The 13,683-nt window shown below is 35.3% G+C and overlaps 1 protein-coding gene across 1 annotated transcript; it reads left to right on the top strand.

Moving 5' to 3' along the window:
* The first annotated feature begins 456 nt into the window (after window positions 1–456).
* On the top strand, window positions 457–13,641 carry LOC135689814 (L-2-hydroxyglutarate dehydrogenase, mitochondrial). Its single transcript, XM_065207175.2, has 11 exons — window positions 457–635; window positions 4,869–5,005; window positions 5,466–5,617; window positions 5,805–5,936; window positions 6,662–6,775; window positions 6,948–7,002; window positions 7,483–7,520; window positions 9,329–9,493; window positions 10,053–10,210; window positions 10,903–11,034; window positions 11,722–13,641. The coding sequence occupies exons 1-11, from the start codon at window positions 562–564 to the stop codon at window positions 11,915–11,917; spliced, it is 1,353 nt and encodes a 450-aa protein (XP_065063247.2). The 5' UTR covers window positions 457–561; the 3' UTR covers window positions 11,918–13,641.
* The last annotated feature ends 42 nt before the right edge of the window (window positions 13,642–13,683 follow it).

The raw sequence follows: 13,683 nt of genomic DNA on the forward strand, positions 1-13,683 counted from the left end.
GCAAATTCTCTCTTCTCTTCTCTTGCTAATCTGTTTTGATAACTTCCCAATTCTATTGCTAAATGGTAATTGGAAAATCGAAAACATGCATTTATCTTCCTGTCGAAGAAATTTGGCAGCTTTTCATAATCAGCGAGGCTTTTTTGCCAGGTTTGAAACTGGATGTCTTTTATCCTATCTTGAAAAGTTTGTATATGAAGCCGTTCATTTCCATGGAATATCCAGACATAACCAAAACCATTCTCATAAAGGATTAATTTTATTTCTGAGCCACTGGGGGACAATATTTGACTTTGATACACTAAAGTGATTTATTTAGTTGGTAAATCTGGGAGGAAAGGGTCCTTGATGGATCGATTGATTAGTTGATTGTAGTGACTGATTACTGGTTAACTGGTATGATTGATTGATTGATGGGGACCTTCCGTTCCGTCATAGCCTCTCTTGGTTTCATATCCGGGCTATCAATAAGAGGCTGCAAAATAGAACCCCTTGGGGAGAAAAGAGTTGTTAGAAGGGATGTAAAAAGTTATATTGTGAGTTCAAGATTGTCTTTGAACAATGTGGCTTTATTCTAACCGTGTATCAAGACAACTAATTTGCAAAACTTGCCAAGTTTCATGTTTCCTGTCAAGGTAAGTTGTTTCAGAGAAAGTCAAGGGCTGCATTTTATTTGCATAGTGTCACTTCACCCCAACGTAGGCAGGGCCTAGAATTTGCTTAAAGTTTATTTCTTTAGTCACTTATGCAGCAATTCAACAGATGCTGTACCAGACACAAGCTATTTGAAAACGCTAATTCTTTTTGTTAACAAACTGCTACAAATCATAGTGGTCTATGTATATGTACCATCTGGCCTTAAGCATGCTGTTTGGATGGTCTTTTTAGTGATGACTAAATATCCTGAACCCGCCGTTGCTAAACGAGGAGCAAGCGGAATAACCTAGTAACAAGCAGAACGACCCAGTAACAAGCGGAAATGTGAATTAATTGTTAAGTAAATAACACGTGGGGACGTTTATTATCCAATTTTCTGAAATTCGTGTGGGCTAGCACATCTTCTTCTTCAATCTTCGATCGTTAACTCCTAAAGGCTATACAACCAATCTGGAGTAAATAAAAAAAAAAAATAAAAAAAATTGGAAAAGGAAAATTAACTTAGGAGTAGGATTAATACCATTTCCACCCAGCGCTCCAGTTTGTTAATTTCTACAAAATGTACTATCAAGAGGTCGCCAGTCATGTCTTCGAAAGATATACAGGAATAAAGCAATACGGCGACCAGAATCCAATTTCACGAGACAAAATTTAATAAATTAAATTTAAGGAATAAACTAATATTTTGCCCCGGCATACAGGACTTCATCATAGTAAAATCACTTAATTCACAACTTTAATTCTTAATTATCATTTATGATAATAACAGATTTTTCTAATCATTTTGTCAAATTTGTTAATCAGGTCAGGCAAAGGATATAGTTACTACCAGAAGTGCCGCCAATAAAATTTTCGAATTTTGATGCTTCCAGTTCACTGGAAAATGCACTCTTTTAAGCAAATTTAATTAAAAAAATCCTCCTGATCCTATTGAAAATTCTTTTATTTTTGCAAACAGTTTGAGCAGTAAATAAAAACAACTGGTACAATTTTGCCGTTGCTTTGAAAAAACCATGTTGTCAGCTACTTCAAAAGCTAGGTAACAAGCAGCACTGGTTGTCAATTTAGATCCCTCTTTCCATCTGAGCATTCCTTTCGAATGTTAAAGAAATCTGGAGCTCATTGTGACGCTTCTATCAAGAAACTTTAGGGGCAATGTACATAAGGCACAGTTTACCAAAAGAGATTTCCAAAGGATTTGTGGATTTGGTGCCAACAAGAAATCTTGAAAGCATAAACTCATTAGTTTCTTTTCCGTCATTCATACCAGGAAACTACCTTTGCTTGTTCCTTAATTGATTTTGAGACATGGAGCTCTCTGAAATAACTTAAGCATTTCTTCCACTGAGCTGATTTTACCTGAAGTTTCTTGTTGAGATACTATTGGGAAGGTGTGACACCCCCACACCCCCCCAGTCGCGATGCAATTGTTTGTTGTGTTCACTTTGTGAATTATCATTTGTCATGCTCATGTATGCTGAAGTAAAACTTGGGAAATATACCACGTGTAAGAAAATGTGATTTGTGCAAGTCTAACAAAATTAGAGTTGAATACCATACTCTCCTAAAATGTTTGCCGATAATGGACATAATAAATCTTTATTTGCCCGAATTTTTTTCAAAATACCCATCTCAATTTAAATTGTATTTCTTGAGCAATCTCCTTTTGCCCCACAGTTGCCATTAATATACTCTTTATACTCTAAATATTATTTCCCACCCCATTATAAAGAATTGTCAGCCCCTTAATTTGGGCTTTTTGTTTACCAGCCCTTGCCTTGCTATGTCGGTGTTTGATTCAAGTGCAAAACCATAGCAACAGGTTTTCTGATCCATCAAACAATGTACGGTTGTGTGAGAAGGAGGGAAAATGGTTGCGAAATAACAAAATATTACATAACAAAAGTGTTTGACAGCCTTTTGATAGTGCACTTGCTAGCCCACACGAATTTCAGAAAGTTTGATTATAAATGCCGCTATGTGTTATTTACTAAACAATTAATTCACTTTTCCGCTTCTTACTGGGTTGTTCTTCTTGCTCCTGGGTTGTTCCGGTTGTTACTGGGTTGTTCCGCTTGTTACTGGGTTGTTACTGGGTTGTTCCACTTGTTACTAGGTTGTTCCCCTTGTTCCTCGTTTTAGCAACAGCAATCCTGAACCTTAAAGGAGAACTGACACGCAAAAATAACTTTGGCTTATTGGATGCAAAATTTGTCGCTGACTTCAAATCTGGAAAAAGTTTTCTTCTTAGATTCGCCGTTTTTCTGATATTTGCACTTTTATCCATCAATTACGTCACAGCCAGGACTCGGGAATTTCCCGAAGCGGAAACAAGATTATCGCCAGGAGTTGTTAAAATTCTCGGTTGATGTCACAAGTGACATGTTAACAATGCCGTTGTAAAGGCTTTCACCTCAACGGTGAAAGTACAAATGAAATTTCGTGTTTTATTGAAAATAGTCCGGGTGAAAAGACAAAAAATTGTCAGGCATTTTATTTAAGTATTTAAGTATTTAAGTATAAAGAAGCTAGAAAAACCTAGCTACAAGTCTGCTAGGATGCTGAAATCCACATAAAATTTATTTTTATACCATGATATCTTCGAACCACATGCTTGGAAACATTGAAAGAACCTCTAAGCTTGTAAAAAAAGGAGTCGACTTTGTTTGAAAACTGATACCGTTTCTTCAAAGTTTTTATTTTTATAATTATGAATAAAATCGAAGCATGGGGGTGAAGGGGGGGGGGGGGGTAAGCAATATCCAAAAGACAAACAAAATCTAATGGAGACAGCGGTAAAAGCGATCCTGCAACCTGCTCTGGGTGCAGAAATATGAATTCAAGAAAAATCTTGGTTGATGGGAGCTGCGAGTGTGACTAAATGATAATTTCACTGAACTTGATTATTGTATTTTAACAGAGGTTAAGATACTAGGGAATAACCTAGTCTTGAAAAAGACCATCCCCCGCCCAAGTCAAAATTGTTTGCAAAAGAAGATAATGCGCTAATTGATATTCCTATGACAGCTAAACAGCATTTTCTTTGACTAAGAAATCAAGTTCTTTGACTAAGAGAAAAGAGCCTATTTCGTAACTCCAGATTTTTCGACTGCCAGGTAACTTATCAGTTCCCGAAACCCTTCACGCCCGGTGAAAATGGCATATAATCCGCACAAGTCGACTTTTAACCCGCCTTTACTATTTAATATCACGATACAGTTAACGCGTTTGAAACATTGAAAACAATAATAGAATGCTACATTGATAATGAATAACTTGCAGTTCCGTTTAGGGCATCATAGGCATTTCAACGAATTAGGCCATACAGACAAAGCAGTCTGAACAAAGACGCCTCAATCTGAAATGAAATTTTAGTTTTACGATACCTGATCTCATTTAGATTGTAGCAATAGTATTGTTTTTAATAGAAATTCCATATCAGTTTGTACTTCCAGTCTGTTCTTTGTTCATAACATCGTCAATGTTGAGCCATGGGACGACTGTCTGCCCAAGCGGCAGCGCTGGTTGGTAGCAAAAACTCAGACGGCTGAAATTCTCCATTTATTTCAAAATCAGTGTAATAAAACTCTGATTCCGAGTCCCAAACCATTGAAAAAGTCAATTATGTGTCAAAAATGCAAAATTAGCTATTTTCACATGCAAAAAATAAACATTTGTCCGCAGCATTTTCTTAAAGGTTCTATAGAGAAAAACAATACGTGCTGAGAACATGTCACTTGTGACGTCAAAGATGATCGCCCACTCGTGACGATTTTCGCCTCGAGTCTCAAGTTGTCGGAACAATTGTCGTTTCTCAACTTAAAACGCCTGTATTTCAAAAACGGTAACTGTGATTTAAAAATTTTTTTCGATCCCGGAATTTGCTTGTCACAAACTACCGATATAGCCAAACTTATTTTTGCGTGTCAGTTCTTCTTTAAAAACTAAATATCTCAGACTTACAATCTATATATGTTGGGGCCAGCCTATCATTTTTGCCACCTAAACTTGCAAGATTTCTCTCTAGACGAGTATCAGACAAAGATATAATTTTGCAGAATTTGTATTTCTTCAATCTCTCTAGTTGTTCAGACATTGCCCTTTCACTTGACATTATCTGGGTCCTACTAAGTTTTGTGATCACCAAGTATAATTTGAATGCAAATAATTTGATTTTACTAATGCACCTTTACATATCTTCATTGCTCCAGGAAGTATGGGACAAATAGCAACAACTATGATGTTGCGATAGTTGGTGGTGGCATTGTTGGCTTGGCAACAGCTCAGGAGCTGATCAAAAGGCAGCCAAAATTAAAATATATTGTTCTTGAAAAAGAAAAACAACTTGGTAAGTTTTCACCAATTTACTTACTCAAAAGTTTAAGGATTTTGATTTTCAATGAATCCATAATATTCCAAGGCAGCCCAAATTTTTGAATCATTTCAGGTAGATATTGCTTTAATTTTTTTCCTAGCAATTCTTCTCAGATATGGTCTAAAAATTTATATAAAGTATGATATAATTTTAAGAAAATTAGTATGTAATAAAATGTGATAAGCAACATTCTGATGTGTGATACAAACAATGTTAAACTTTGAGCATTAATTTTTCAGCTTCCAATCAAACTGGGTACAATATTGGTACATTCCCCTTGCTTTCCTTTTATTTGCCAAGTAATCATTCTCAAATATAATCTAAAATAAATTCTAAGGTATAATATAATTTTGAGACAGATATGTAATAACATGCTATAAGCTACATTCTATGTGTGATAGGCATGGTTAAAATTTGAACATTGATTTTTCAGCTTCACATCAAACTGGACACAATAGTGGTGTAATACATGCTGGTATATATTATAAGCCAGGAACATTGAAAGCAAAGTTGTGCGTTGAAGGCTTAGAATTGACCTACAAGTATTGCGATGAACACAATATTCCATACAAAAAGTGTGGCAAAGTAAGTTATTATGTTGGTTTTTTGCTTCTGTCTGTTGATTGGAAAACCGATGCTTTTGTGAAAATTATATAGGCAATAGATCATGATCCTGGCTTTGTTTAAATATTTGAACTTTCTTTTTTTAAATTAAAGAATCATGAAAATTATAAATGACTTTTTCTCTTAAAACTTTTGATTATATCTTCAGATTATTGTTGCAGTAACAAATGAAGAAGTACCAAGGCTGGAGGACTTGTATAAAAGAGGGGTTACAAATGGGGCCAAAGGCCTCACGTTTTTATCAAAATCAGAAATGAAAGAGATTGAACCACATTGTGAGGTATTCCTGCTTTTTCATTGATTTTGATGGTAGTACTACTTTTGGCTATGCTTTAGAACCTGATTCCATGGCATGCTGTATCCTAAAGTTATTATTCTGTTCTGTTCACGAAAGTGTATTTATCTGCTGGACAGAATACATTTTCCAGGTAACAAGCTGCTGGTTATGTACAACAAACTAAAAGCAAAATCAACATCATATCAACATCAGTCAATTAAGATGCATACTCTATATTCAGATATAAATGCATCCAATTTTTCTAAATTTTTTCCAACCCTCTGTTCCATCAGCAAGAGCATTTGGCTCCAATTTTAAAGGTCCTGGTAATTACTTTCAACAAAACTATTGCTTCAGAAAAGGTTGACCCTCTGCTGTTTGTTAAGGGCCCCTTGTGTAGATAATTTTAGACTTGGCCACGACCCCACTATTTGTTTCAACCACCTTTTTATCAGTTTCAAGCCTTATGCTAGCTTAAGTGTTGATAGATTCCCAGTTTCCCATATAAAATATTTCAAGAGTACAATAGCAGTAAACAGTGAGGATCCCACTATACTGCATTATTGTAGTGTCAGACAAGCTTTGCAATCAAGCACATAAACACTAGCATGCAACAACTTGATGAGTTACCTTATTGATGCAGTATCTTGTTTTGGCTTGGTATAAGCAAACCAATCAGTGTCAAAATGTTGGCAATCTTCTCCAAAGGTTATGCTTTTACTTTCAAGGGCAAAATAGGACTGTACTCACCAAATACTGGCATTGTTGACTGGGGACTCGTAGCAAGAAAATTTGGTGACGTTTTTGAAAAATCTGGAGGCACAATTGTAACTGGATTTGAGGTGAGGTGTAACTGGAATTGAAACTGCTTTCCACTTATCAGTCCTTTACAACATTTCAAAAGCAGTGAGTTTACATAGCCCTTTTTCTTTTACCCGTTTTATTTTATATTTTAAGAAGCTTAATGTTTAGATGTTAAACTAAATCTATTGAAAAACTATTGCATTTTGATAGGCAACTGACTTCAGAAGTTCCTTAGGAAATCCAAGTATAAATACCAATGATCAAGGTAAAATATTTTATTATTATTCTATGTAAAGTCTATTGTTGTACTTTCCTGGTATTGCATGATTTGCATAAACGATGTGAATATAAGCAATTAGCCACTGCTCTGATAGACTTCTTGGACAACTTCTCGGAAAGATAAGTATTGCAGAAAGAAATCTCAGAACATTTAGACCATGAAATCCTTTCAAATGTTTCAAATAGTGTTACAGTATTTTACTCAGGTTTAATTACTAGAAAAGTTTGGTTTTTGCCAGGCTTTCATTGTTGATCAAGATTTGGTTTACATAGAAAACGTTTTGTGAATACATTCCTTGGTGTTGAAGAGGCCTTGGGACTGAATACATTATTTACAAAATAAACAACTTTGAAATAGCTGAATGGACCAAATACACCAACAATAAAAAATTGTCTTGTTAAAATGTCTGGTAAAATCGCATAGTAGAATATTTAATACGGTGTTTAACAAGTTCTTTCATTGCAGGTGATAGCTACCCAATACAGATTTTTGGCAAAAGCAAGGTATGTAAATGTAACTTATTTGTTCCATGTAAATTGTATCATGTCATATACGATACTCAAAAATATGGTTTGTTGTGTGAAAAGAATAAGCGACACTTTTTATGTTTAGAAATAGTGCCTGGTTTTAGTCGAGTCATTAGTGCAGCAGCTTCAGAAACTATTTCCTCGCTATTTTCAAGGAAGAAGATATCACAATAAGCGCAAATGCATCAGCTCCTCCTAGAAATATTCGTGGAAAGGAAGTCTCTTAAACGAATTGTGACAAAATATGAAAATATGCTTGCTTCGCTGATAAAAACCAATTTGAGTATCATGATAAAGAAAAAAAAAGAAAGCTTTTAAGTTCCTATCTAGTTCCAGAAGAATTTGCAGAGCAGAAACCTTATCAGCATCTTGTAAAATCGTTTTCAAAGTGGAAAATACACATGGTTTAATGTTATGTATGTTGAGTTGTATTACCGAAACTCGTCCCATCTGGTTCCACTGGAATGACAGTGAAGAACTTGATGACATTAATTGGTCAAAAGAAAGCCTTCATCAGGCCTACTCATAAATCATGAACACATGATCCAGTAAAGCCAAAGGCGGCAGTTTTAAAAGATGTTCTATCCCGGTGTGTTTGTTTCTACCTTGCTCCCGAAGGTAGTTTATAGGACACTTATAAGCTATGCTTATCGAGCGTTTTCTTGGACCTTCCTCTCCATACGACCATAACTCGTCATTGCTATGCCTTGAATGGCAGAGAGCTGGCGACTCCCCACACTCTAAGTGAACGTTTTGCCACGTCAGGGACTGGAACCCCAGACCTTTAGAACTGTAGTTCGCAACCCTTACCAATAAGCCAGCCTCGCTCCTCGAAATTATACCCCTGTCTTTAAGTCAGGGGTTAGTGGCACCTTGACAATATCGACCTTCGTGTAGCTGTCGAAGTAGATCTACAATCCCGGACAAAAATAGTTGAGACTTTTCAAGGAAAGCTTATATTTTCACTTTCCTTTGAAAAATAACTTTTCCCCCTCCCCCAATTCAATGTTGAATGCATGATTTTGAAGGAGAAATGACAGAACTACAAATCCAACATTGCTTTAGGGGGAAAGGGGGGATTCGAAAAAGTAGAAAATTAAATACATTAGATACTTGCATTAGATACTGATTGCGATTCGTGCAAAACGGAGGTTAATAAAGTGTGTTTGCAACTTTCAAGTAAAAATATAAAAAAGTAAAAATACTGGTGAAAATTACAAGAAAAATGATGTAGGATGTTTTGCTAGTACGAACAAGTAAGAAACAGCTAGAAGAAATTTGAAATTGTGTTTGCAAGTGCACGATACGGAAATGAATAATCAATTACACATTAGATAACACTTACTCGAAATGCTAAATGTGCCAGAACATACAGTTTCGATAATTTTAGGGCTATTTTGAAAGCAAGGTCATGTTTTTATTTGAGTGTATTTGAACTTATTTCTTTAAGCAAACAAATCCGGATTGTTACAGACAAAAGGAGTTCTTTTTCTACTGAAGAAACAAGGAACCAATCAAGCTCACCACTCTTCATTTCAAGTCATTTTCTAGCCTCGATGATGCTACAGTTTCTCTCTTTATCTTGTTATATTTGCAGATACTATCATTCTTTTTGCAAATACTTATGTATCTCTAGAGTTTTATCTACCAGTGAATCGCACATCGCAAAGTAAGAATTAATATAAAAGCAATGAAAAATATCATCGTACAAATATCATAAACTGGTGATTAGATGTTTAAAAAAAGACAAACAATTTTATTTTCATGCTACTGGCCTTTTTCAGGCGCCCATTAATTGTCGATATGTGCTTACATGTGGAGGACTTCAATCAGATAAATTGGCAGAAAAAACTGGATGCAGCAGTGAGCCAAAGATAGTCCCCTTCCGAGGGGAATATCTTGTGCTGAAGCCTCATAAGCAGTACTTGGTAAAAGGAAATATATACCCGGTAGGTAACATTTTACTCATGGAGTAATCTTTTGATCACGTAGGCTCAATCTTGGCTACCTTACTACTGATAACAGCGGTTTATGGGGGAATTTGTTACATGGTCAGTTTATGTCTTGATTATTTGAATTGGAGCATACAGTTGATCCCATCTCTTCGGACCTTCAATGAGAAGTAGGGAGGAGGTGAGGGTACGACTGTATTATCGAAAATAGCACCATAGAAAATATGGAGTTTCTCAAAACCATTTGAATCAGTTTCAAATTAGATCAGATTTATGACGTAAATTTTAGAGCCAAGGTCAAATTACCCGATTGGGGAAGATCAAATTGGGAAGAAGCCTGTGTTTTGGTGGTTATATTTCGCCCATTTCTGGATAAGTGCAACTTTATTTGACACTTAAGGTTGTTTTAGAATGCTCTTTCCCGTAAAGTTGAAATTCAATTGAATATTACATCGCATAACCACTTTTTTGGAGCAATTTTGTTAACTCTTTCTTAGGTGCTTCGTGGTATATCTCTTTGCTGAACAACTAACCGAGCTTTTGTTGCTTTTTCAAGGTCCCAGATCCAAAGCTCCCCTTCCTTGGTGTTCATTTTACTCCTCGCATGGATGGTGGTATATGGCTAGGACCAAATGCTTTACTTGCCTTCAAAAGGGAAGGATACAAATTTACCGATTTTAATATAGCCGATTTAGCAGACTCGCTCAGCTTCAGGTAATTCTTTGAGCTTGTCGAGATTCTCGCATATCATCTTCCTAACGCCTTCAGTTGCTTTATATTTTCTTACAAAGGAAATTATTGATTTTTAAAGGCTGACAGGAATTGATATGACAACAGATATTAATTCTATTATGTCACTGATTTTGTTATTATGATCCAAAGCGTTTTTCATGCTCTAAAACGTCGTAGACGTTAACCATGTGCTTCTGTGACGTCAATATTCCTCACTAATAGAATTGTTGTTTATATTCTCTATAATTTCATATCCACTGTCCTTTAGGCGTTTATTAAAAACAATGGAAGCCTGACTATTAGTAATTTCCCTCTGTAATCAGTAGCTGTGTTTAGCCACTTAAAGCCAAACTCTCCTGTCTGGTGCACATAGTGCGCTTTGATTGAATTTTATTTGTCGCCGTCTATCGCACTGTAGATGACATAACTTATTTATAGTACCCGTCAAATATCATAGCATTTATTCGACACAGTCAAAACTACTATTTTGCCAGCAGCATTTAGGAGCTTTCATCTGCCTCATAAAAACTCCTATCAATTAATTTTGTCCACTTCAATCTGATGTTTGACTTGATTATCATAAACACCAACTGGCAAGATTATCGATCAATTAACTCTAGGTGTCACAGAATGTAAATTTTTATTAAGTTTTTCTACATTCAATCTATTTGTAGAGGTCTGCAAAAGCTGATTGCAAAGCATTTGAAATTTGGAGTAGAGGAGTTTTATCGTAGTTTTGTATTAGATGCACAAATTAAGCAGTTACAGAAGTATGTACCGGAGCTGCGGCTTGAAGACGTCGAAAGGTCAGAATTCTGAGCTGAATCTTACAAAAACATATATATGGATGGCCTAACTTGCTGTCTGTTACATTTTTTCCCGTGCAGACGAACATCCTGTTTACACACTTCATCTATGTTTAGCTATGGTTTTGTTAAGAGAAAATATCCAGGCGATATATCGCACCTTTAGTTCATTTAATTTAGGTTTGCAGTCAAAGTTACTGTTTACCTGTCTGTGTTGAAATGCTCGATGTCGTAGAAGCAATACTGTATACGCTTTTGGTGAATAGAACAGGACCTCTCTCTAAGTTGCTCCTTCGAGTTTCACGCTTAATGCGATCATCGGGCCACAGTTATGTTGTTATCTGTTGTTTTAGTGATAAAGTTTGAATAGTGGCTGAGTTTTCTAATTTCTGTGTTAGGGTAAAGATATAGACTTTTTCATTCATCTTAATGAAGCTTCAATTATGAGATTGTTTGGATTAAACTAGATTTTAGAGTCCAACTAACATAGGAGTAAGATACGCAAATATAAACCAGGGTTTCATATCGTTTATCCTTTCTTTGCATTCTCTTTTTGCAATTTTTCTGAATTGCCTCTATTTCTGAATTGCTTCTTTCTGCAAGACCCAGAAGGCTGGGCTTATTTGATATATTTGTAATTTTAGGTTATTAAGTCTAAATCCTGTAAACGATATTGCTTCTTCGCAGAGGTCCAAGCGGAGTTCGTGCCCAGGCTCTCGACAAGGAGGGAAATCTTGTTGATGATTTCGTATTTGATGTCGGAGAAAGTGACATTGGAAAACATGTTTTGCATGTACGAAACGCTCCATCACCTGCGGCAACGTCATCCCTGGCAATTGCAAAAATGGTTGCTGATAGAGTCCAGAGTCAGTTTCAGTTGTAGCTTACAGTGTTTCAATAACAACTATTGCAACTTTTAATTTTTTTCTAAATTCGATCAAAATATTAAATGGAATTTAGGTATAATGATTAAATTGATATATTTAATCATACGTTCCAATTCATGCATTGGAACGAAACTTACAAAATATTTAATTCGATTCTCAAAATTAGTTTTTCAAATGATCGCAGATCGCTTCAAGGACCTGAACTACCTTAAGGAGTAAAAAGATTTGTTTTTGATGACACTTTAGCCTCTCCAGAATGTACTTCAAACATGCATTATATGCATTTTTCTGATCGCGCTCAAATACATCAATTTTCTCCATTAAATGTAAACTTTAGTTAACATAACTAATTTAACTAACATAATAAGTTTTTTCTTTCATTTGAAACATTTTAAGAAAGGAAAATCTAATTTATGTTTAGGACGTTTGTTTCAAGAATCTTTTCTAGAATATTGCCGCCCATGATGTAGATATGAATGTTCTTATTAAAAAAAGATGGGGATTTTAAATTTATTAATGTCAGACCTATTTTGAAAATAGATCGTTCCCGCAGGTGATTTCATAGTCGTTTTTAATTTTAATTTTTTTGCAAATAATGTGAATCGGGAATAGATTTTTTCATAACTCATCAAGTGAAATATGAATTTAGCCAAGTCATAACATTATGCACTGCTACAATCCATTGTGCTATTTCCTAATGTAATATTGTGAATTTAGGCATATTTGCTAACTTGTATTGCTTTAAATCTTTCACAATTCACATAAAACCACATGCGTTTGAAATATAGAGAAATGACATGTAAATTTGACCAATTTCTGCTTCCTTCTCTTCTAAAGCATTTAAATTAGATTTCACTGCTTTCTTTTTTTAATAATTACATAGAGGTTTGTTTTACTGGCCATTTGTTTTGATTCAAGAATTTAATACTGAAACTCTATGAAGCTTTTTTTGTGGAGTGAAAACTGCATTAGATTGAGCAAAGTGGGTGGGATTTTTTAAATCTCCTGTAAGTAAGGTTTATTGCAAAATTAATATTCTTTAATGGCTGGCACAAAATAATATACGGCCATTGCTTTCTTTGGCTTTTTGCTTCCCACTGCAATCTTAACCAATTTTCTATCTCTAGGACTTTCGTTTCAAATGGCAGTAGAAACGTTGGTCTGACTTTCAGCTTAAAACGTAGTTGAACTCGCTCAAACGTACTAACTAAAAAGAAGAGGGTTAGTGTCTTTCATAGCTAATTTGAGCATAACAATTTTTACATTCTTGATCTAAAATAGAATGGATCTTTTCGTGATTTGGCCAAAGTTTTTCAAGTCCAAAAAGATGACACTGGATAAGACTAAAACGAATTGTCAGCTTAATTTGCTGTATATACACTACTGTGCTAATTATTAGACATTTCCGTTAAGAGGCCAAGCATAATGCGAAGAAGGTCGGTGGCTAGGGTCGCGGACTATAAATTCAAGGGTCTGTTGTTCGAGTCCCTGACATGCCCAAACTTTCATCCAAGATAAGGAAAGTCACCAGCTCCCTGTAACTCCAGGCGTAGGATTCGGCCTAGAACTATTTCTTTGGCCTAAAATTAAGACTTCGACCTGAAATTACTGAATAAAGTGTTATAAGGCGTATTTCTAGACAATATAAACTGCAGATTTAGCTGCTTGTGTGGCTATTTCAATCTTTCTTTGTAATTGTGTAGATAATACAATGTAAAATTTTGTAGTTTATTGAAAGACGGACGTCTCAGAAAAAGTTAAA

Source organism: Rhopilema esculentum, chromosome 10 (genome assembly GCF_057945365.1).
Source record: "Rhopilema esculentum isolate cy_ngs chromosome 10, ASM5794536v1, whole genome shotgun sequence".
NCBI lineage: Eukaryota > Metazoa > Cnidaria > Scyphozoa > Rhizostomeae > Rhizostomatidae > Rhopilema > Rhopilema esculentum.